Raw genomic sequence first — 20,735 nt, 5'->3', positions numbered from 1 at the left:
CCTCTTCAAATGCGGTCTCTTTCGGCATGCTAATAACAGAATTATAGGCGTCATTTCTCTCTGGCATCGGGCAGAATTTCCTGTCCAATTATGCATTAGGAACTTTTTGCTTGAATATATTAAAATACAATTCCTTTTTTATTTTTGACAACTAATCTTTCTTGTTGTTTAATGTTTCATTGTAATATTTTGTGGCCATTATTGGGTTGTGTTTCCTTGCTGCAAAAATCCTGCAAAGGACACTCATAGTATTTCTAAACTATAAATATCCAGTGATCAAATTTTACGGGCCGTGCAGCCGACCTGCATCCCCTCCTCTCCCCTCCTTCGCAGCGGGGTAGGGAAATGATCACGGCCTCACCTGTGACCCAGCAGCGAGGAAGAGAGAGCCAGTAACCATGGCAACTTATCACGTGAGAGCTTCGAATGTAGGCTTATTTACATCCTGTTGATGTCGCGCGCCTGCCCGGTGTGTCAGTGCTGTCCGCTTCCGGCAGGTGTCACCACACGCCGCTCGAGACCAGCTGTGTTCTCGCTGTCGAAGCCAGCGTACTCTGCCCTCTAGCCGTTATGGCAAGCCGGAACTTTCTTCGTGATCGCTCGCGCCGCCCTTCCTTTCCCCATGAATCTCTGGCGACTGAAGGGCAGTCTAACTTTGATAGCTGCGATTAATCAGTAGTCCGACCTCATTAAAGTGAGTGTTTTATTGATCCTTCAGTTGCACTTGGCGCTGACTCAGTATGGATATGAGATGACCGAGCGCAAGCTGACATGCCTGCTCCAAGCTTAGCGGCATAATGCAAAGCATCAACCTTTCTTTCCGACAGTAACCGTTTCCGACACCTGAAGTAGGCCTGTTACAGGACAAACGCCTCTCCTATTTACCTGCACATACCCTGTACAGCTCAAGCTGCGACCACACGATTCCAAAGTAGGAAAACGTATCTGCAGCACAGCCCTATAGCCATACATACGACAAATGTGCTATCAAAGTCTCCTTAATGAGCTAGTGACGCGAAAATTTCACTTTTCTTCCTCAGGATATTGATCCAGAACACTAGTCAAACCTGCTAACGACACTATTCCCGGAAGTTCAGGCTGGTATAGTTAAAGAGTTATGTAGGAGTGTGAAATGCCAGAGGCTGTTAGTGAAAATATACAGCTCGTTCCTATACGAACGTGAACAAACGTTGAGCAATCAACTAATGATTGCTCCATAATTATCAATGATAAAGCGGTTTTTATTATTTTGTATACAAATGAAAAAAAAATTAACTTTTCGTACAAACTGGTTGTTCCCTTCGGGCGTATTTACACTTAATTTTGTGCTCGTACATTTCACGGAAGTTGTCCTTCACAATTGTTACTTTAGCGATGTAAAAATATTCATCAAAACATGTTTTTCTGTTTTTTTTTTGTGAATACTCTCAGGTATTGGTGATTGCATTACGGCGAGCAGGAAAGCAGCGGGAATGGCTTCTAAACGAACCACTTTATCAGGGCTGACTTGCGCCCACAAAGCACCAAAAGACTGGGCTGCGGCGTAGCAATAGGGGTGCTCGCCGGTCGTCGAGCAGAATGCCCCCTGCTCTTGGCCGGGCTGAATTTAAAGCTGATAGCGAACTTTCGAGATCAAGTGTGCAATGATACCAGACGAGTCTGGAACAACGTAGAATCCGCTCCGCGTGTATGCGATCAATCGAGATAAATCACGTCGCGTGTTGCACGACAAAGAAAGCGATAAAGTGGCGTGCCGACAGCCTTGAAGCATGAACGAACGCACTACAAGGATTCACGGCAATATGTTGATTTTATGATCTGCTGTTGCCTATGTAAAGCAGGGGTGGGAGCTTGTGAAGCTGCTGTTAAGCAGCTTTTTCTCGCACCTTCCCATTTGGAAGAAACATCAAATAAACCGTATACTTTTTCGCATTTTGGCGGAACCTATGCTTTGGCGTGCTTACGTTTTGGAGCGCCTGCTCGCTTGAGCTAAATCTTTGATTCGACTACAAATGTGTCTTCCAGCAAGATGCGATGCCGGCTTTGCATGCAGTACCTATTAAGACTGTTTCAAAGGGCGAACAGGAAACGTAGGTAGTCGCAGCTGATGAGCAGCTTCCGTAGAGGATGAAGCTGTCTGTGAATGTAAACATGTAATCGCCAGGTCCTTGTGGAGGATGCGCGCAATCTGCTGCCGAAGGGGTTGCGGGCAGGTATTCCTCCATGGTCGGGCACCAGGAAGTGAGACAGTGATCTAGTAGAGGTGGCCGTTATGAGGGCGTAACGTCAGCGTGATGTCTATCAACAAACTGCTGTGAATTGATATCTGCTTTTGTATACTGGTAGTGGGCCAGGATTGGGACGAAGTCTAAGAGGGGCCTCACTGCCGCCTTGTAAACTGAGCAAAAAAAAAAAAAACAGCATACCGTGTACAACATTCTGGGACAAACGTCTTGAAAATTCTAGCACTGTTATGCAAATATTGAAGGTAATGGTTCATTTTTCTGATATCTAGAAAAATATTTCTTTTAAAGCACTTTCATCGATCGCATCGAACAGTAAGACTATCATAGAAAACCAATGGGAAAAGCTTTTGACGATAGCAAGAACGTTAATACAAAAAAAAATATGATTGCCGTCGAGTGGTGTGCAGATATGGTGATTGTTACTGTGAAATCTTACAATATATGGAAAAACTGTGTTCATAAACGGTTTGGCGCTAAAAAATGCGGTTGTCGTGAATTGTTAGTTATGACAGCGACAGACGTCAAATGCAGTTTACTGCACACACAAAGGCAAAGTAAGAGAAACGGCAGTATCTACTTACCCAGCAGCAATCAGTCCAACCTCCTTCTTCGAATCGTGCCCCTACAATTCTATCTTGCAGTTCACCACTCGTTGTTGCCTATGCCTGAAAGGGCAGTTGTTTGTGCCTGCGGCGCTACAGGCAGGGCCTCGGCTTATTCCTGTTGACTCCAACTTGACACATGAAAAAAAGAGGAATTGCTGAGCACTGCTCCTATTTAATGAACCGAAATAGGGCTAATGACTGCTGGACGATCTTCAGGGCGTGCAGAATGTGAGACAGAGGATGGTCTTGAGAACGGGCGGCTAAGGTTCGCGGTGATTCTGTAACTGCCAGGACGGAGATTTCGGAGGGCCTTTCGCAGCCGGGTGTAGTTTATTTATTTATTTATTTAGGACATACTGCAGGCCCAGTGAAGGGCCCTTGCAGGAGGGGCACAATAAACACAATACAAAAAAAGCACAAAAAAAAAGTACAAGGCAAGTAAAAAAAAATCAATGAACGGCCTGTTCAATGGCATCCATGTCAACTGTTGATGATGGTGGCAACTGATTCCACTCGTTAATGGTGCGGGGAAAAAAAGAGAATTTGAATATGTAAGTTCTGGCAAAGTAAGGTTTTAACGATTCAGTGTGCCTGTTTCTGGATGACCTGGACGTTATCGGTTGGAGATACAAATCGGGGGCCATTGACAGTTTGTTAGTTTTCAATAGAAAGAGAAATCTTAACCTTAGTATTCTACGCCGAATTTCAAGGGACTGTATATTATGTTGAAGCAACAGAGCAGATGGTGAGTCAGTGGTGCGATATTTAGAAAATATAAACCGAACTGCTTTGCGCTGAATTCTTTCAAGGGCATTAATGTTAGTCTTTGTGTGAGGATCCCAAACAGTGCATGCATACTCAAGTTTTGGCCTGATCATGGTGTAATATGCCAATTGCTTAACGTTAGGGGGAGCTTGTTTTAACTTGTGCCTAAGAAAACAGAGATTGCGAAACGAAGAAGAGCATACGGTTTCAATATGTTTATTCCAACTAAGATTATTCGTTAGTGTTACACCTAGGTACTTGTACTCTGACTTCTGAAAGGTGCCGAGTGGGAAGATTATATGAAAAGGAATGACTGTTTCTTTTATTAGTGATCCGCATAAATACTGTCTTGTCAGCGTTTAGTTCCATCCCCCATTTAACGCACCATTCACTAACATTCTGTAGGTTATGATTAAGTAAAATCTGGTCGCCTGGAACTTTAACTTCATTAAACAAAACACAATCGTCGGCAAACAACCTAATTTGAACAGGATGAGAGATGATGTCTGTAATGTCATTAATATAGATAAGAAACAGTAATGGCCCAAGGACACTGCCCTGCGGGACACCAGAAGTGACTGGAAGTTTGTTAGAACAATGACCATCGACACTAACATATTGAAATCGGTTAGATAAATAAGCCGCAACCCAATTAACAATAAAAGAAGGAAGACCTACAGTTTCAAGTTTATGGATAAGTTTATTGTGCGGAACTAAATCAAAAGCTTTCTTAAAATCTAGAAATATGACATCTATTTGGCCGGAATTGTCCAGAACTTGAGCGAAATTGTGAATTACGGATGTAAGTTGGGTGACCGTAGAAAAGCCTTTGCGAAAACCATGCTGGAAAGCCGATAATTTGTTGTTGTCATCGAGAAATGTTTTAATGTAATTGGCTACGATATGTTCAAGAAGTTTGCAGCATGAATAGGTCAACGATATGGGGCGGTAATTATTAAACAATGCGGCATCACCTGTTTTGTGTATGGGAACGACACGGGCCACCCTCCAATCGGCTGGTAGACTTGAAGACAAAAGAGAAGCACGAAAGATGATAGCAAGAAAGTGCGAAACCATCTCAGCATAACGATGTAAAAATGAATTAGGTATTTCGTCAGGCCCAGGAGTTGCTTTTGTTTTAAGATTCAAAAGCATTGCAAAAATACCAGGTTGAGATACGAGATCGCGCACAGGCTGGGAACAAGAATCACGAGTTGTGAAATTATTTGCAGGTTGGGAAAACACACTGTGAAAATATGAATTGAACTTGTCAGCAATATCTTTTTTGTTGGTGAGCAACGTGCCCTCATGCATCATCGCAGGCAGGGATTTTTTTTCTTTGCTTAAAAAATTCCAAAATTTCTGAGGAGCGTTACGAATGAAATTCGGCAAAATGTTTTGAAAGTAATGTCGCTTAGCAGCCGCAACAGCTTTGGTCAAAGAAGCCTGCTTCATTTGAATGATGTTGTGAGGGACACGGGCTCTTCTTAAGCGTTTAAGTTTCCTTTTGAGATGCAAGATTTCTCGCGTAATCCAGGGATTAGATTTGCCACTTTTTTTAGCTCTTGATGGAATAAATTGGTTGATACAATATGTGCATATGTCTTTAAACTTGGTCCAGAGATCAGATGTGTCAGTTCCGACAAAGGTGCTGAGACACAGCTCTAAACAATCTAATACACTCTCATCCCTGGCACGCGAGAAATCTTTTACAAGTACGGTTTTGGACGGTACGGCACATTTATCAGCGACGAAATCGCAAGTGAAATACACCAACTCATGATCAGATAGTCCTTGATGGATCGAAACAGAAAACATTTCAAAAGAGCGGTTCACAAAAATCAAGTCAAGAATGGAAGCAGATGAGCCATGAATACGTGTAGGTTGTCCGACTACCTGTTTCAAATTGTGACACAGCATAATATCAAATAAGTGTTCAGCATTTGCGCAATGTCGTGAATTAGATGAGGCCAACTCCCAATTAGTGTTAGGTAAGTTAAAATCACCGACAAGAACTACGTTTTTATGTTTGAATGATGACATGTGTTCCGACAAATCGCGTAGAAACTGAGGAGGGGAGTCTGGAGCTCGGTAAACAGCAAATAGTAAAATGGAACGGCCCCTAAAAGATAGCTTTAGGGAAATGCTTTCATGGTCATCAATTTGCCGAGTTAAAGTCGCATGAATATTGTTTTTAACCAAAACCGCCACTCCACCACCTCTTGATAATCTGTCACGCCGTTAGATTTGATAAGTTGGAGGGAAAACGTCTTTGTTATCTATTTCATCGCGAAGCCATGTCTCCGTAATGATGACGATATGTGGATTGTACCCAAGAAGAAGTGCCTCAAGCTGTTCGGTTTTGTTGATTATACTCCGCGCATTAATGTTTATAAGTCTTAATTCCTTCTTGATCCGCGCACTACGTCATTCACTTTTTCGTGTGTTCCGCGATGGCAGTTTCACCCTTGTGCTAGTGGTATCATCCCATGAAAACATCTGACCAGCAACGAGCAACTTATCATTGATTAAGGTCACCTTCATTTTCTTGTCTCTCTCAGTTTTAGTACTATCCCATAATAGTTTTCGTTTCCTGAGGGTTTCCTTTGAGTAGTCATTCTGAATAGATACTTTTTTTCCTTTGAGCTTGTGAGCGTTTTTAAGGACTTTTTGCTTTTCATTGTAATCCTGAAAAAATATGATCACAGGCCTGTTGACAGTGTTCTTTCCTAAACGATGAATTCTACCGACAGAAGTACAATGGACATCAAGTGTTTCCGAGAAAATTTCAGTCAGAACCTTCTGTTTTAGATCAGATTCTGTCTCATCTGGTTCCTCGCTTACACCAAAAACGACTAAATTGGAACGTCTACTGTAATGTTCCATATAAACCAGTTTCGACTGCAAGGCGTGAATTGTGCGTTCCATATTATCAATACGTTCTGTTTGTTTTTCAAAAAGTGTTCTCGAAAGCCCTTAACAGCTGGTCCCCCAGACAGGTGTAGATCATTCAGGCGTCCCAGGTGTTTGATGACCGGCTTCCGAGTCACCGGGTGGTGCTGCACGGAAGGAGGAATAAGTTTCACGCGAAAGGGACGAGTAAAACGGAAGTACACCATTTACAGCTAACCGTCGTTCTTCAGATTATACATGCGGTAAGGTTAAAAGTGGCTTCTGTGACACTGAAAAGGGTCTAGCTTGCGTCGTGACCACCCGCGGATAGCTCGTGTAATGTAATTCCTGTCTGTGTGGCCGTTCACTATGCCAGCCGCGGCTGCACTTCAAGGTAAACACAGTGTAAATTCTGAGCGAATATAGTGAACCAACAATCGATAACGGAAGCCAGGAAGACATAGATCCCAATAACTCTTAATTTCGCGTTTCTGTAGAAGTTTCGTTCTTTAGGTTATAAAATGAGGTTATCATACAATATAACAGTTCTTCATCTTGGGGCCACTGATTTTGTACTGTATTGCAAATTTCATTTTCTGATATCTTCGTTTCACTTATTCGTGTTTGTTTCATTTATTTCTTTATGGGGTTTAATGAACCAAAGCGAATTAGGCTAAGTTTTCATTCAATTGCACTGAAAAAGTGAATTAGTTATTTTCAATGTGTTTCTGTCTTTACCTTTTGCACTACAACACAAGTAAACAAGCGATTTTCATTTTCTTGCAAGTTACCTCATCGTATAACAAAAACAGGCTGCGAAATTTTTATGAGAATTTTGCTGTAACGCACGAACTGAAAGAAAGGATGAAAATATTAGTGTTCTGCGTAGGGGCTTAGCGCATTACTCAGCAAAAGCTGATTGGCAGTAGCGGCTAATAGAACTGGAGTGGCAGAAGATGCCGGTATAGCCCTCTCATTCCGCAGTTAAGGCGAGAACGAAGGCTGTGGCTTTACCCTCTTTCATGCATGCCGCATGCCGATGGGAAATAATTTTAAATTTGCATCAGTATTTCAATCGCCGGATCTCCTGTGACGGAAAATATTCTTGCTTGAGCGGTTTTTACTCAGAATTTTCCTCTGCTGATGGTGTCAAAGTGTTTACGTTTCTTTTTTCACATACTTTTTAATGTCGAAACATTGCTCAGGCATATTACCGGCGGAAATAAGCGTTACTCTATCAATAACACGTAAAAGACTATTATATATACTATTTGGACAAATTAGTGCCTGTGGCGACCATCTTAAACGACTTGAGAAAGACAGCGCTTGCAGACAAAGGACCAGAACAACAAGGACACACAACTGCGCTGACTAACAACTTTTGTCCTTCTTGTTCTGGTCCTTTGTCTGCAAGCGCTGTTTTTCTCAAGATGTACCCCAACCAACTCGCGCAGCAACACACCTTGCTCATCTTAAACGAGCCTTCTGCGTTCACGTAATAGAGATCGCGTGTAACATTTAAAGGACGCTACGCCAAACATCTGTCTGAATACGCTGCTTACAGTACGTTAACGTAATTTATCGCATCTCCGCAATCAGGGGTGTACTGATGATCTCTTAGATCAGTGTCAATGCCATCCCATAGTCTAGCCGTAACTGCCAGTACCTAGAAAGCTGTTCAGGCGGAAGCCATGCCCCGTTTGAGCGTTTGATGAGCCGTTTGTTCTCTTGATGCCCAGAATAACCTTGAATTTAGCGGTCGAGACATTTCCCAGTCAGAAGTTTATTAAGAAAGAGAAGCGGGTAAATCGTTCTCTGGGGAAGCATGTGGTCTAGAATATCTGCCTGGCTGCTTAGAATGCAACGCTCCTTGTTGCCTGGGTTCTGTTGCTTAGCTAATTAGTTACATTACTTTTCAGTCTATATTCTACATCACCTTTAAGGTAAAGCTTTGAGGCTAACGAAAAGGCTCCGCATAAAATTCAGGACAAAGCAGGTAGCCATGAAAAGTAAAAGATGATGGTAAAGTTAACAGGATAGAAGAGAGAAGGTTGAATCCAAGAACGAGCATGACATAACGATACGCCGTTTCAACCGCTTAATTCTGCCTCCGTTCTCGCATGTTAAATCGAGCTGGGCATATGTTTCGAAACAAAACGTTGCTCTCTTTGCATGTGAGCAAATCCTCTTGGCGCTGTCAGTTGTGTGAATGGTGAACAGGGTGAAGTCCGGGCTTGAAAATGATGAACACCCACATTTTCGAGTCCTGTTCCTACGCAATTTTTCTCCCATTTACGCAAAGTTGTGAAAGACATTGTAGCGCAAAAATAGCAACACGGACGAGTAAGGGAAGAGGACGAGCGCTGCTGAGCTCAGGATGCAAAGCTGACCAGCCCAACACTACATCAAACTCATTCCGTACTTGGCTTGGAACACCAGCTATTCAGCAGCACCGTCACTCACAATTTGGATTTTCATATCTCGTAAGGTTGCCATCGGCTCTTCTTCCTTCGCTTTCCCTTTCCGTTTTGTTTTTAAATTTTATTCCTTTTCTGTCGGCTGCGTGTGGTCGCTCAGCTAGTGTGTACTCTGTTCTAAGTTGATTTGACAGGAAGTTCACTTTATATAACGCCTTCTGCTTCGTATTAATCAATTGATCAATTTATTCATTTTTAAATACGTGAAAAGAAGCAACAGAAGAGCGCGGTTTTAGAATTGACTTACATTAATCTCAAAATTCAGGGGCACTTCGGCGATCTAAAGAGCGCGAAACGAAAGCCTTGCCACCAACGAGACGACGGCCGTAGGCACACACGAGGCGGCTATGGGGCAGCTTGGATTGGCTAGTCATGTCATGACCCATGACCAACTAGTCATGATTGGCTAATGACTGACTAGTCACCAGTAACTAGTTCGTGACTCGTTAATGACTACTTAACTCTAATTATCTGATGATTAACTATTCATGATTGGTCAATGAACAACTATTCATTACAGGTTAATTACTAACTAGTCATGAGTAACCAATCATGACAAGTCATGACTGAATAGTTGATGACTAACTAGTCATGATTAGTTAATGACAAAGTAGTCCCGATTGGTTAATGACTAACTAGCCATGACTGGTTAATAAGTAGTTAGTCATGACTTGTAACTAGGAATGACTAGTTGACTTTCACTTCAGATGTAACGGTCGGACGGACAGAGTCATGGCCGCGAGCATGAGAGCATAAAGGCTTTCGTCTTAAAATCGGCTTTTATACCAAACCTTCTTGCTCCATGCGGAGATCTTGTGCCTTACTCGCCTTCTCTTCTGTACCTATGATGGCTAACATAAACCATTCATAGGGGCACGCCACTTGAACGACTGGAGCAAGAAAATACTGTCTAACGGGGCAGGAAACGCTTCGAGTCTTTCTGCTTTGGGAGGCATGGTGCACTCAGCTTGAACTTCACTCGAACGCTTTAGGCTGTGAACCGACAATTTAAAAAAAATCCAGCGGTTTAGAACAGGTGGCAGTATTAAAACACTGGCAGATGGTTCACCAAGACCTCCATCTAATGTCAATACGAGTAGGTTTTACGAGCCCAAGACGCATGAGTTAAGTAGGCAATCGATGTAGAGGAATCAGTCACTAGCATATTGAGTCTGTGGTGGTGGGTTCATTGCCTGGAAGAGGATTTATTTACTTTGCAACGAAGACCATATAAGCAATGACCATATAAGCTGTTCTTCGAGGGCGAATGAACTGTCATTCTTGCCGCCGCCTTTTATCGCAATGTAAACGGTATAGACTCATATTCTGGACGTTAAGGATGTCATCCACATGCGGACAAAAACGGCGGGCGTTCTCATTCATGACCACGGCATTTTCATGTCCGAGAGTCCGAGTTTTACCTCCGAGAGTGATGTAATGTGTCCGAGTATGAGCGCTGTGAAGAATGCCGTATATGAGACCAAGTGATCTAGGCAAGCCTAGCAGTGGGAATCCTTTGGAAGAAGGGGGTGCGGTACAGCTGTCACTAACGTGCCACATGAGTGAACACCAAGTCCGCAGCGCAAGCTGTTGGTGGCGCTATTAGACAATTTGCGTAGCAGTGGGCGTTGCCAGCATCAGCATGCTCCAGTCACGTGACCGCGATCATACAGCCAAGCAGAATAGGGCGAGCTAGGATGAGGGCTTGAGAGGGGGCGTCATGTGCTGGGCAGGAGGGACGGGACAGAGAGGGAGGTGGCACAAAACCTTGATGCGCACCTTGCGTGGGGCACTGATTGCGGTGATGGAGTGATATTTTCATAAAGTCTGGAGCTAATTTGTCGCGATTTCACTGCAGTCTAGGATGCTTGTAATATTCTAGGTTGCTAGGAAGATCATAGTGTTTGCCGCGATAGCGCTTATACCACGAAAGTCGATCACTTACAGATGCATATGCGCTGACACTCCTCGATGATGCGGAAATTGTTGGAATTCCTCAAGCAGCCACCGTAGAGGAATTCCTCGCAGGTATTGCTGGAAATGTTGTAGAAAAAGCGCGGGAACTTCATGCGGCAAGGACGAGGCTTTTTGGGGAGTAAGCAGATTAGCGTCGGACGGACTGCGGAGAGAGGAAAACGTAGTGCTACGATAGATATTCTTGTTCACAAATATTTAGCTGCACATCTAAAGGGCAGTTTATTTATTTATTTATTTACCCTAAAGACCCAGAAGAGGGCATTACATAGGGGGGAGTGGTTAAAAGAAAGCACACATAACTAATCAAACTCATAACAAATGATGGTCAATATACAGAAGGCAGAGTTTGGTAACATTTGGTTAAGTGCAGTATAACACATTGAAACAGCAAAATTCAACACGTTCAAACAAGTGAGTAATAATTAGGGCAAAATAAGTAACTACAAATACAATGGCACACAAAAGAGGCTCCGGAGATGTTCTGCACACAAGAAATGGCAAAGCAAAAGTTATTGCCATCCTGCGAAGCAGAAAGCTTTTCAATGAAAGTAAGTATAGTTGCCGAACTGGGTCACCAATACACAGGCAGAAAATTTTGTTACGCCGCCTAAACTTTTCTTTGAAAGAGACATGGTTTCCTTCCAAGAATGTTTGGTCTTCATTTCAAGTAGCAGTTTTGGTGCTTTGCGCAATATTAGCTGCAGTGAATAACATGAAGCGATGCTCCAAGCATTCGGGCAATGCTAGAATAAGAATGAAACCATGTTGCAGAGTTGATTGTTATGTGGGAATGAGTGTGGTCACTGAAAAATAAAATTTATGTTTCATGACAAGAAAAGTGACTTAAAACGACGCATTTCGAAACGGGATGATTCTGAGTAGCACCGACTTTTCACGCAGCGGACATGCGACGCCGTCATGAAGGTTTGCTGGTGGTGGGAGTGAAATAATTGTCCAATTAGAATACGACGCTAACGCGAATACCTAAATCCAGTTACTAGAGGCCTTAAAAACTCTTCTGCTACACCTGGAGGTGGTCCTTTATTTTAATCATTTTGTCACCCTACTGTCAAATAAGCGCGTTACTTGTGTCAAAATGTCAAATTGGAATCCCATAATTTTACAGTCATTCTCTGTAGCATGCATGCTAACTTCGCCTCTATAACTCGTCGAGTTAAACAATCTGGCTTATTATCCCAAAAATATTACTGAACAAATGTATCAGCATGCCTTCACTCCATTTGGAGCGCATTGAATTACAATGATAAACGCTGTCGAGATTCCGGTCAGTTGCATTTTCCAGACTTTTTTATTTTTATTATGAAGGGGCCAATTTTAAAACAGCAAAACTTTGTACATCTGATCGGGACCCTGGCTGCGCCGACGCAGGAATTTCTGCGCATCATGTAGTGATGACAGCGCAAATATGCTAAAAAATCTTCCACGCCATCGGAAAGGCTTAACGTACAATTGCAGTCGATACCCAGAGTCATGAAAGTACTGTGTAGAAGTAAGTTTATTCCTTTTTTAGCTACTTTATATTACAAGAAGGTACTATCGATATGACAGGAGGTGCTTTTTAAGTAGCCAGTGCAGCGTTGCCCGCGGAAATAACTTGAATTGAGGTTGAACTCGAACTTAATTTACTCCGAAACCAAATCCACACGAGTGCGTATTGCGAAGCCAAAACCTGTGACAAACCAGAGCAAGTACGAAAAAGCTTAGTCGCTCAAGCCTGCAGTGAATCTTACAGTTTATCTTATAATGGGTGCAGAGTAAGGTCACGTCCCTTTAAGCTAAACAATCCGTAGAATACTAGGTGGGAATATAACAGGTGTATCTTGACATGCTTTATAATGCCCGGTGGGCAGAATTGCCGGGCAGTAGTACCGAAGAGGGCTGTGCAATACACAAATTCTGTCTGCTCTCTACAGCATATCCCACCACTGTTCCGTTTTAAGATGACACTGAACATTTAAATGACACTGGTTGATTCTACTGCGAAACCATTCCTCTCAGAGTTTAGCCTTTGACATTGCAGCACACACAATGAGCGCCGAATATATAATGTAGAAGCTAAAGGTGCTTTTTGTTTCAAACGAACTTGTTCAAAAACAAATGCCGCTCACTTCATGCAGGATCACAGAAACAAAGTTTAGCAGTGTTGCGTGTCAACCACATTAGAATCCTATATTAGAGTTTGAAACAGATGCTTCGGTGAGCATTGCTGCCTAGATGCGCAGGCGCGACATTGGGAAAAACGTGGTCATTATTTTACGCAGTCGGTTTAATTGTCTGCGTGTGACAGAGTACTACGTTCCCGCCGTATCAAGTCTGTCAAACATAGTATGGACTCACGCTCGCAGCTGACACTGCACTCTTCAAGGGTCTCGTAGTTGTTGGGATTGCCCTCGCATCCCCCGTAGACGAACTCCTGACAGGTGGGGTTTTCAGTGTCGTAGTAGTAGCGAGTGGAAGTTTCGTTGCATGGTCCCTTCTCTGGTGGATCCGCGCATGTGAACTGGTCGTGCGCTGGAAACGTGCAGAACGTTGGCGACGAAATAGGCAGTGGAAACTACGTGATGAACGGAAAACGAATTCCGCAATGACCGCCCGCAGGTCATCCTTCCTCTCAGCCAAAATATGCAACTTAATGGTATGCACGACTTGCAGCTACTGCTCATTTGAGTTAACTTGGGCGTCTAAAAGATAGCATTAGAAGCTTCATGGGACCAAAATGCGTTGTCCGTCATAAAATTCGCCTATTGGCTAGACGGAAGTGACGTCATCAGGCCAGATAATTGTCCTCACCCAGAGGGTAGTGACGTCACCAGATTGGAAGTGACGTCACTTCACGTAAGGGCATCAGCGGTTTTCAATGCTGTCGCATTGGCAAAACATTATGCAACTAGATGCACCTCTGAATTTTACAGTTCGATTTGTCTTTGTGACCAATTGATCCGCAATTCTCGCGGGTTCGGTACTTTGGTAGGAAACAGTTTATCTAGGGCACTCTACAAAGTGGAAAGTATTTTCAGTGCTTTTTTAGTGTCCTTATTTACAATTATTTAACGCGCCCGCGAACGAATCAGTGCAATACGGTAGAAATGTGTAATTTATACGTAAGTTAATTTGTTTTCTTCTTTATTTCAAGGGAGATGAAAAGTTTGCAGTGATGATTGCGCTTTGATTTGGATCAATAAGCCTACTGCGCATTTAGAATATTGCATATTGGGTGAATCGCAGAAGATTGTGAAAGTCGCACTTAGAAAATACGCGATACCTATCGCACTACATGCGTCAACAAAAAACGTTTGAGTATAAATGCCAGGCATGTGCTCACTGATGTAGTACTTGATAACCTTGCGCGCTCCTAGCACCGCAACTTGCTACGAGCACCAACTGGACGAAGATTTTCAGTTTTTGCGAACAGTGTTCCCCGATTATCTGGCGGCGGAAATGCAACCCACATGGGCTCAAGTGCAAGCTTCCTCCCTCGCCCACTGCTGTGGTGATAATTTAATCATTTACAAATTTTTTTGTTGACTGAACGCTTGCCAGATGCATGAATGTTTGCCAGATGCATAAGCACGGACGGACGGACGGACGGACGGACGCGGACGGACGGACACGGACGGACGGCCGGATGGATTGATGGACGGTTGGGTGGATGGATGGATGTGAGTAGCAACCTTTGAACTTAGTAACTATACCATGTTTAGAAAAATTAGCCCTGTGTTTAAGACATTAGCGATTCCTTATGAAATGCTGTGTGGTGTGTTAACAGTTTTTTTCAATTCGCCATATGTTTCATTTTTCTTTGCGTTTTAGAGCTCAAAACTAGTGCCGCTGTGCTTATTTCTTTCCTCCCTTAAGCTTAAAGCTTATATTAGCAAGTTCTACAGCTAGTGCGAGCCTACAACGTTTTATTTATTTATTTGAAAATACTGCAGCCCCATTCTAGGGGATATAGCAGTAGTGGGAACATAAAATGTGGAACAATTCCACGCATACAAGGGTACATGACACGCATTACAAATATAAATGCTGCAAACAGCACCATACATTGCTACGACTCAATTGTCGACGCAAAATCAGAAATCGATAATGCACGAATGTTGCCATGCAAAGAATTCTAACTCACCACAGTGCGCGGAAAAAAGCTGTATTTGAAACGTTAGTGCGAGCAAAAAAAGGTTGGATATTAAGATCATGATGGCTCCTGGTTGCAGATGGTTTTGAAAACGAGATTTGCCTACCTTCTGAAAAGCAATTAGTAGAATGTACTATTGAGTGAATAAGTTTTAAGGACTCGGCGGGATGCGGGATTCGAGCGGGCTTAAGGTTAGGGTAGATATCGCAGATGAGGGTGAAAAATGAAGGTGGTAGCGGCGGAAAATAAATATTACAGCTTTTCGTTGTACAGATTCTATTTGATCAATTTCGCATTGCTTGTATGGATTGCAAACATCACAAGCGTATTCAAGAATAGGGCGAATTAGAGATTTGTACATGGGCAATTTGGCCTCTTTAGGAGTATCCCTTACTGTGCGCCTCAAGTAACCGACATGTTTAAGAGCTTCAGTTTTGATGTATTACATCACATGTGTTTTGACCATGTCATATTGTGAGAAAAGACGACGCTAAGATATTTATATTCGTGCCCCCGTTTTTAGTGATGCATAGTCGTAATTAGAAGGTGATAAGCGGTTGGTGAAAGACATGACAACTGTTTTGCTGAAATTGATGTTCATCGGCCACATATTGCACCGGTCACGGAACATACCAAAGGACTCATTCAGAAGAAGATGATCATTGACAGAGTTAATAGTGCGGTATAGTACGCAACCATCGGCGTAGAGACGGATCTTTGAGGTTATACTGTCAGGTATAACCTCATTAATGTAGAGCAAACACAGCAAAGGGCCAAGGACAGAGCCTTGAGGAACACCTGAGGTTACAACTAAGGTTAGTTGAGAGTTATTGAGAATTACTTTTAGTTTGCATAACAGTTTATAGTGAAGGACCGTGTCGAAAGCTTTTGAGAAGTCGATGAATATGGCGTCGATTTGGTTACCGGCATCTATGCTAAGAATGTCATGTGCAAGTTCGGTTAACTGAGTCACTCTAATAAACCCCTTACGATACCTGTGTTGAGCCCTAGACAGAAAATTAGTTGCTTCAAGAAATTCTATAATGTGTTTATAAATTTATTTTTGATAAATATATTTGATTAGCAAGCTTCAGTAAAAAAAAGAAACTGGTTCTGCTGGGTGCAGTTGTCGAATATGCTAAGAGCGCAACAGGGATTACAGGGCCATTATAGTTGACAGCTTTGTCTAGAATTATCTAGGAGAGAGTAATGGAAGCTGAAATAACCTAATGCTAGCATGTCCCGAAAAGCACTAGAGTTTAAAGGTGCGTAATGCACAAAATGTACATCGCATTGACGTAGCTAAAGACGCCCATCGCAACGCCCTTCGCTAAAAGATGCAGCTCCTTCATGCGACTCTTGAGGAACTCGCATAATTCTTCTGCTTCTAACGGGGGAAACGCTTGCACAGATTACATGGGTTGTGTAAGCATTATCCATAAAAAAGGTCCTGTATAAAGCTCTAAAAATCTTCCAGTCTTAACTGCAACACTCGGACACAAACGCATTTCCATTACGCGGCAGTAATACCTATTAAGAGAACGGGCTCCACACCCGCGCAATCAAAAGCTCCTGTACAAATATGACAAGCGGAACACTGTGCTGTCATTCACTGTGTACGTACATAGCGTTGGATTCACAACTGCACTGACGCTCAAGACACCTGAACAAAGAAGAGAAAACACCATAAATCAGGGTAAATAACGACTTGCGAGAGCTGTCTTCAACTATTCCAAGATACCTACTCTCACACAGGTTGCTCAGACAATGAACTATTTGTTATGTTTCTTGGCCGGCACTTTGCAGCAAAGCTGTGCACTAAAGTTTTTACAACTATCTTCATGGTACGTGATTAATTGAGAAGCTTGAAACCTTTCTTTCGTGTCTACTTATGAGCATTCGCTGTGCACCCGATTTTTTTACTGCCCACCTTCTTGGAATTCTTCACTGAATTTAAAACCTCCTTGACGTGCATTCACTCAAATTCAATTTCCATATATTTTTGTTCTTTCTTCATGTCTTGTATTCAACAGTTCCTGGTACCCTTTCCTCAACTGCAGCCAGGCTCTACAACTAAAGTGAGGTAGCCTTTCCCGCTTTCTGTCATCATTCTCCTCTGCTCCATATTCTGTTCACTCGACTGCAGGTAGTATAAGCAACAAAATGAACGATAAACCTGCTCTAACCCACTCCCTTCCCTTACATCCCAAACCCTTTGTCAACATAGAATGGGAAGTAGTAGATTACATGATCAATTAATTATAATAAAAGAATGTATTAATGATGACGTGATACTGATAACGTAGATTGATTACATGCATGTAGCATGTAATCAAGTGTAAGCTATACCACTGGCTTACGCTTAAGGGGCACACTGCCTTAAGTGGTACCATCTGTGGCGAAAGCTGCAACGCCAGTAGCGTTGCCTAGGTTTCGAAGAAAGGAGGTAGCAATTATTTGTCGTTATAAGCCTCGGATTAACACAGGATGCGTTCCTGCAGTTTCTATGTCAAATTAGGCGAATATTACTTTGGTTACTGCATCTGCGCATTGTACGATGCCTGCATCCGTCACATAGAGCGTGACCGAGGAACTTTTCTTCCAAGATTTGCTGATATTTATAAAAATTACCTTTAACAAAGTGTATGTTTCAGCTGATTGGCAAAGTGTTTGCGGAACTATTGCTAGTGTTCTTGTAGTGCATGCTGTTTGGCTTTAAAGTTCGCGGTCCATCCTGCCCAGGTAGTCCTCAGTTTAGGATTCATGTGACACAAAACTTTCTTTCACACATAACGAAAACTGTCTTCTTCCAAGACCTAAATCGGATCTTCTGAGGCCGATGATATTTTCAGTGCCTGCCGAGGTCTACAATCCTAACTGGGTTTATTGCTTGAGGCAAACAGTGTTAAGTTTGACTGCATTCTCTTTTATCCAATCATAAGCCGCATCCCCACATTTTCTTTCTTGTCTACGTATATTGATGATTTTGCATAATAAGAGCGCCGGTTCTGGAGATCACAGCCTGTATTTATCAGCCGCGATGGCTTAGTGGTTATTGCTTTTGGCTACTGCATCCAATTTCGCGGTATCGATTCTCGTCATTGTTAGCCACCGCAGTGGCTTTTTGAATAGAGTACTGGGCTCCTGACCTGAAAGATGCGGGTCCGATCCCGGGCACGGCGGTCATATATTGATGAAGGCTAAATGGCTGAGACCCGTGTGCTATGTGATGAATGCATGTTAAATAATCCCAGGTGGTCGACATTATGCGCAGTCCTCCGACGCGACATCTCCCATAGCCTGAGACTCTTTGGACTTTGAACTACTAAACCGTAAACCGCTCGCGCTGGCGGCATTTCGATCGACGTGAAGTCCTAAAACGCCCCAGTATTGTGTGTGATGCGAGTGCACCTTCACCCTTTGTGGAAAAGTGGGATGCATACCCCCACTTTTTTCATATCTATCATATGGGTTGTAAGCCTAAAACCTGTTCTATTGCTCTCAAATTTCCAGTGTCAGCTTGAGCATATTTGAAGAAGCTTTTTTCCTTGCGTTTTAAAGGTTTCCACCTGTTGGCAGTACAAGCCCGTATCTGGAATCGTTTCTCTTTTGCGCGCTACGCACTGTTTAAAAAAAATTTTGAGCTCTCTACAGTTGGTAGACTATGAGTGATAAGTGTCAAGTTTATTTCTTACTCACGAGTTCGTAAATGTCCTCTTTGAGTAATTTTATATAGGCCTGCCCGTACTAGCTCCTCAAATATTTGTACAGCGTGTTATTCCCAACCGTTCGATGATGTATTCTTTGTTTTCTTGCTGTTTTTATAAGTAGGTAGTAATCGACGGAAACAAGAGAAGTCAGAATAAGATTCCCATGAAAAGTCTATGCAATTGCTCAGCTTTCTCATTTTTCAAACGCAAAGTCATCTGCTAGAGGCATGCCACATTTGTTGTCGGAAAGTTAGCAGCGATTTGTTGTACTATGAGCTTTTTATTGAATTTTTTGTCCCAGAAAATAGATTTCGTATCTTATCTCATATGTAGCTTGTAGGCTTACACTAAGTTCAAATCAAATGATAAAAATGCGTTTTTCTGTCAAGTGGTTGTTTTTCAGTGGTCAGTGAGACACACATGTCCAACTTCAGATCCTTTTCACAGGGCAGTGGGACTCATATGTCCTACTTTTTTTTTCTCGCGAACCGTTAACACTACATAGCTCAAATTTCCTACATTTGACAAGCGCCCACACTTAACCCTGCATACCGGGACATTCACGACCACAGTCATACGTCATACTTCGCCTGCACGAACCTCTTTAGAAACTCTTTCTTTGCCTGGACTATCGCTCAGTGGAATATATTGCAGCTCATTTTTTTTCTGCACGTAACCTTGCCGATTTTTAAGGTTGCGCGTTTTCTGTCAAATGTAGTAATGTTCTCCTGTTCTTGCATTTTTTTCCTGGCACGCATATTTCTTGGCGATTCATTTTTCACATTTTGGTGCTTCTCAAAGTCGGCTGGTTCACGAAAACGTTTTTCTTGGCGCTTGGCTGCTTGCGCCTGGTGTTTTTTCTTTTCACTTTTTTGCCTTTTATTCTTGCACAATGCTGTTTTTCGAACGATCCCTCTTAACCCTCATCACCTATATGTTCTTCGCGCGCATGTCAGATTCTTCTGGAGAGTGTTATTCGTTGAATTTTGACGTGGTGGCAATTGTTATTTCCTTTGCTGTTCTTGTAATATTGCCCACTCTGCTTGGACTTCGGGCTACAGTATTTTGTAAATAAATAAAAAAATAATAATAAAAAAATTAGTAGGCATGACTATGTCATGCTTAATAAGTGGCACGCTTTCAAAACAGCTCTATGTCCCAAGGTTAAAGAACCCCAGGTAGCCAAATTTAGTTCTGAGCCATCCCCTGCGGCGTCTCTCATAGCGGATGAAGAGCGATGGGATGTTAAACCGTACATGCCGTACAATTACAGGCTGTATGTAATTTTCTCCGACTTACCGAATGCGGTTCCTACCATCAGGAGCACGAGCGCCTTCATGATGCTCCTTCGAGCTGCGTCTTTTAGCCAGGGAAATACGGTAAATGTAACACCGAAAAAAAGACCATTAGACCTACAACATTAGAGACCAAAAGACCTGCAACTGCTCACCGTTTCAATACGTATTGGACTTAAATGAAGCTTTCGAAGTCTCTATGAAGCGGCAAGGATGCCTATTTAGGCAATATTTAGCTCTGAAGTTTGCCTCACTTGGCAGGACATCTCTCAATGAAACCTTCTAAAGAGCCCACGATGGCTCCGCTGATGACGGAAAATTTTCTCCCAGCGTACATAGGTCTCCTAACCTACATCCCAAACCACTATTTGTGCGCAACTACAATTTTTTATTTCCTGCCCTTATAGCTTCCTTGTATCAAGGCCCCTTACCATAGGTGCCTACCCTCAGAAGACGCATTCTACCATTGATGAATGAATCTCCGTTTCTTCCTCGCGTAGGGAGCTTGAAGCCGTTGTGCGGTGAATTCGCGAGCTCTGAATCGAGAAATTTAAAGCTAGGTTCACTACACGTGAAATGCGCGCCATGGTTGCTCCCACAAGCGGTACATGCGCT

At 42.8% G+C, this 20,735-nt stretch overlaps 1 protein-coding gene across 1 annotated transcript; it reads right to left on the bottom strand.

Annotated features, from left to right (window-relative positions):
- Positions 1–2,270: 2,270 nt before the first annotated feature.
- On the bottom strand, positions 2,271–20,164 carry LOC149333756 (BPTI/Kunitz domain-containing protein-like). Its single transcript, XM_089557796.1, has 4 exons — positions 20,125–20,164; positions 13,321–13,494; positions 10,931–11,104; positions 2,271–2,398 (listed from the first exon to the last, which is right to left on the bottom strand). The coding sequence occupies exons 1-4, from the start codon at positions 20,162–20,164 to the stop codon at positions 2,271–2,273; spliced, it is 516 nt and encodes a 171-aa protein (XP_089413922.1).
- Between the last annotated feature and the right edge of the window lie 571 nt (positions 20,165–20,735).

The sequence above is a fragment of the Amblyomma mixtum genome, chromosome 8, assembly GCF_055824585.1.
Source record: "Amblyomma mixtum isolate Tamu chromosome 8, ASM5582458v1, whole genome shotgun sequence".
Lineage (NCBI taxonomy): Eukaryota > Metazoa > Arthropoda > Arachnida > Ixodida > Ixodidae > Amblyomma > Amblyomma mixtum.
The sequence above is the reverse complement of the archived record's forward strand: the minus strand, read 5'-3'. Positions and strand labels throughout refer to the sequence as shown.

Excerpts from the sequence above, each read along its gene's own strand:
- LOC149333756 (XM_089557796.1), bottom strand. The coding sequence starts at position 20,164 with ATGAAGGCGCTCGTGCTCCTGATGGTAGGAACCGCATTCG. Across the intron at positions 13,495-20,124 it reads GATGGTAGGAACCGCATTCG|CGCACGACCAGTTCACATGC; the intron begins GTAAGTCGGAGA and ends GCACGTTTCCAG. Across the intron at positions 11,105-13,320 it reads GTGCAGTGTCAGCTGCGAGC|TCCGTCCGACGCTAATCTGC; the intron begins GTGAGTCCATAC and ends CTCTCTCCGCAG.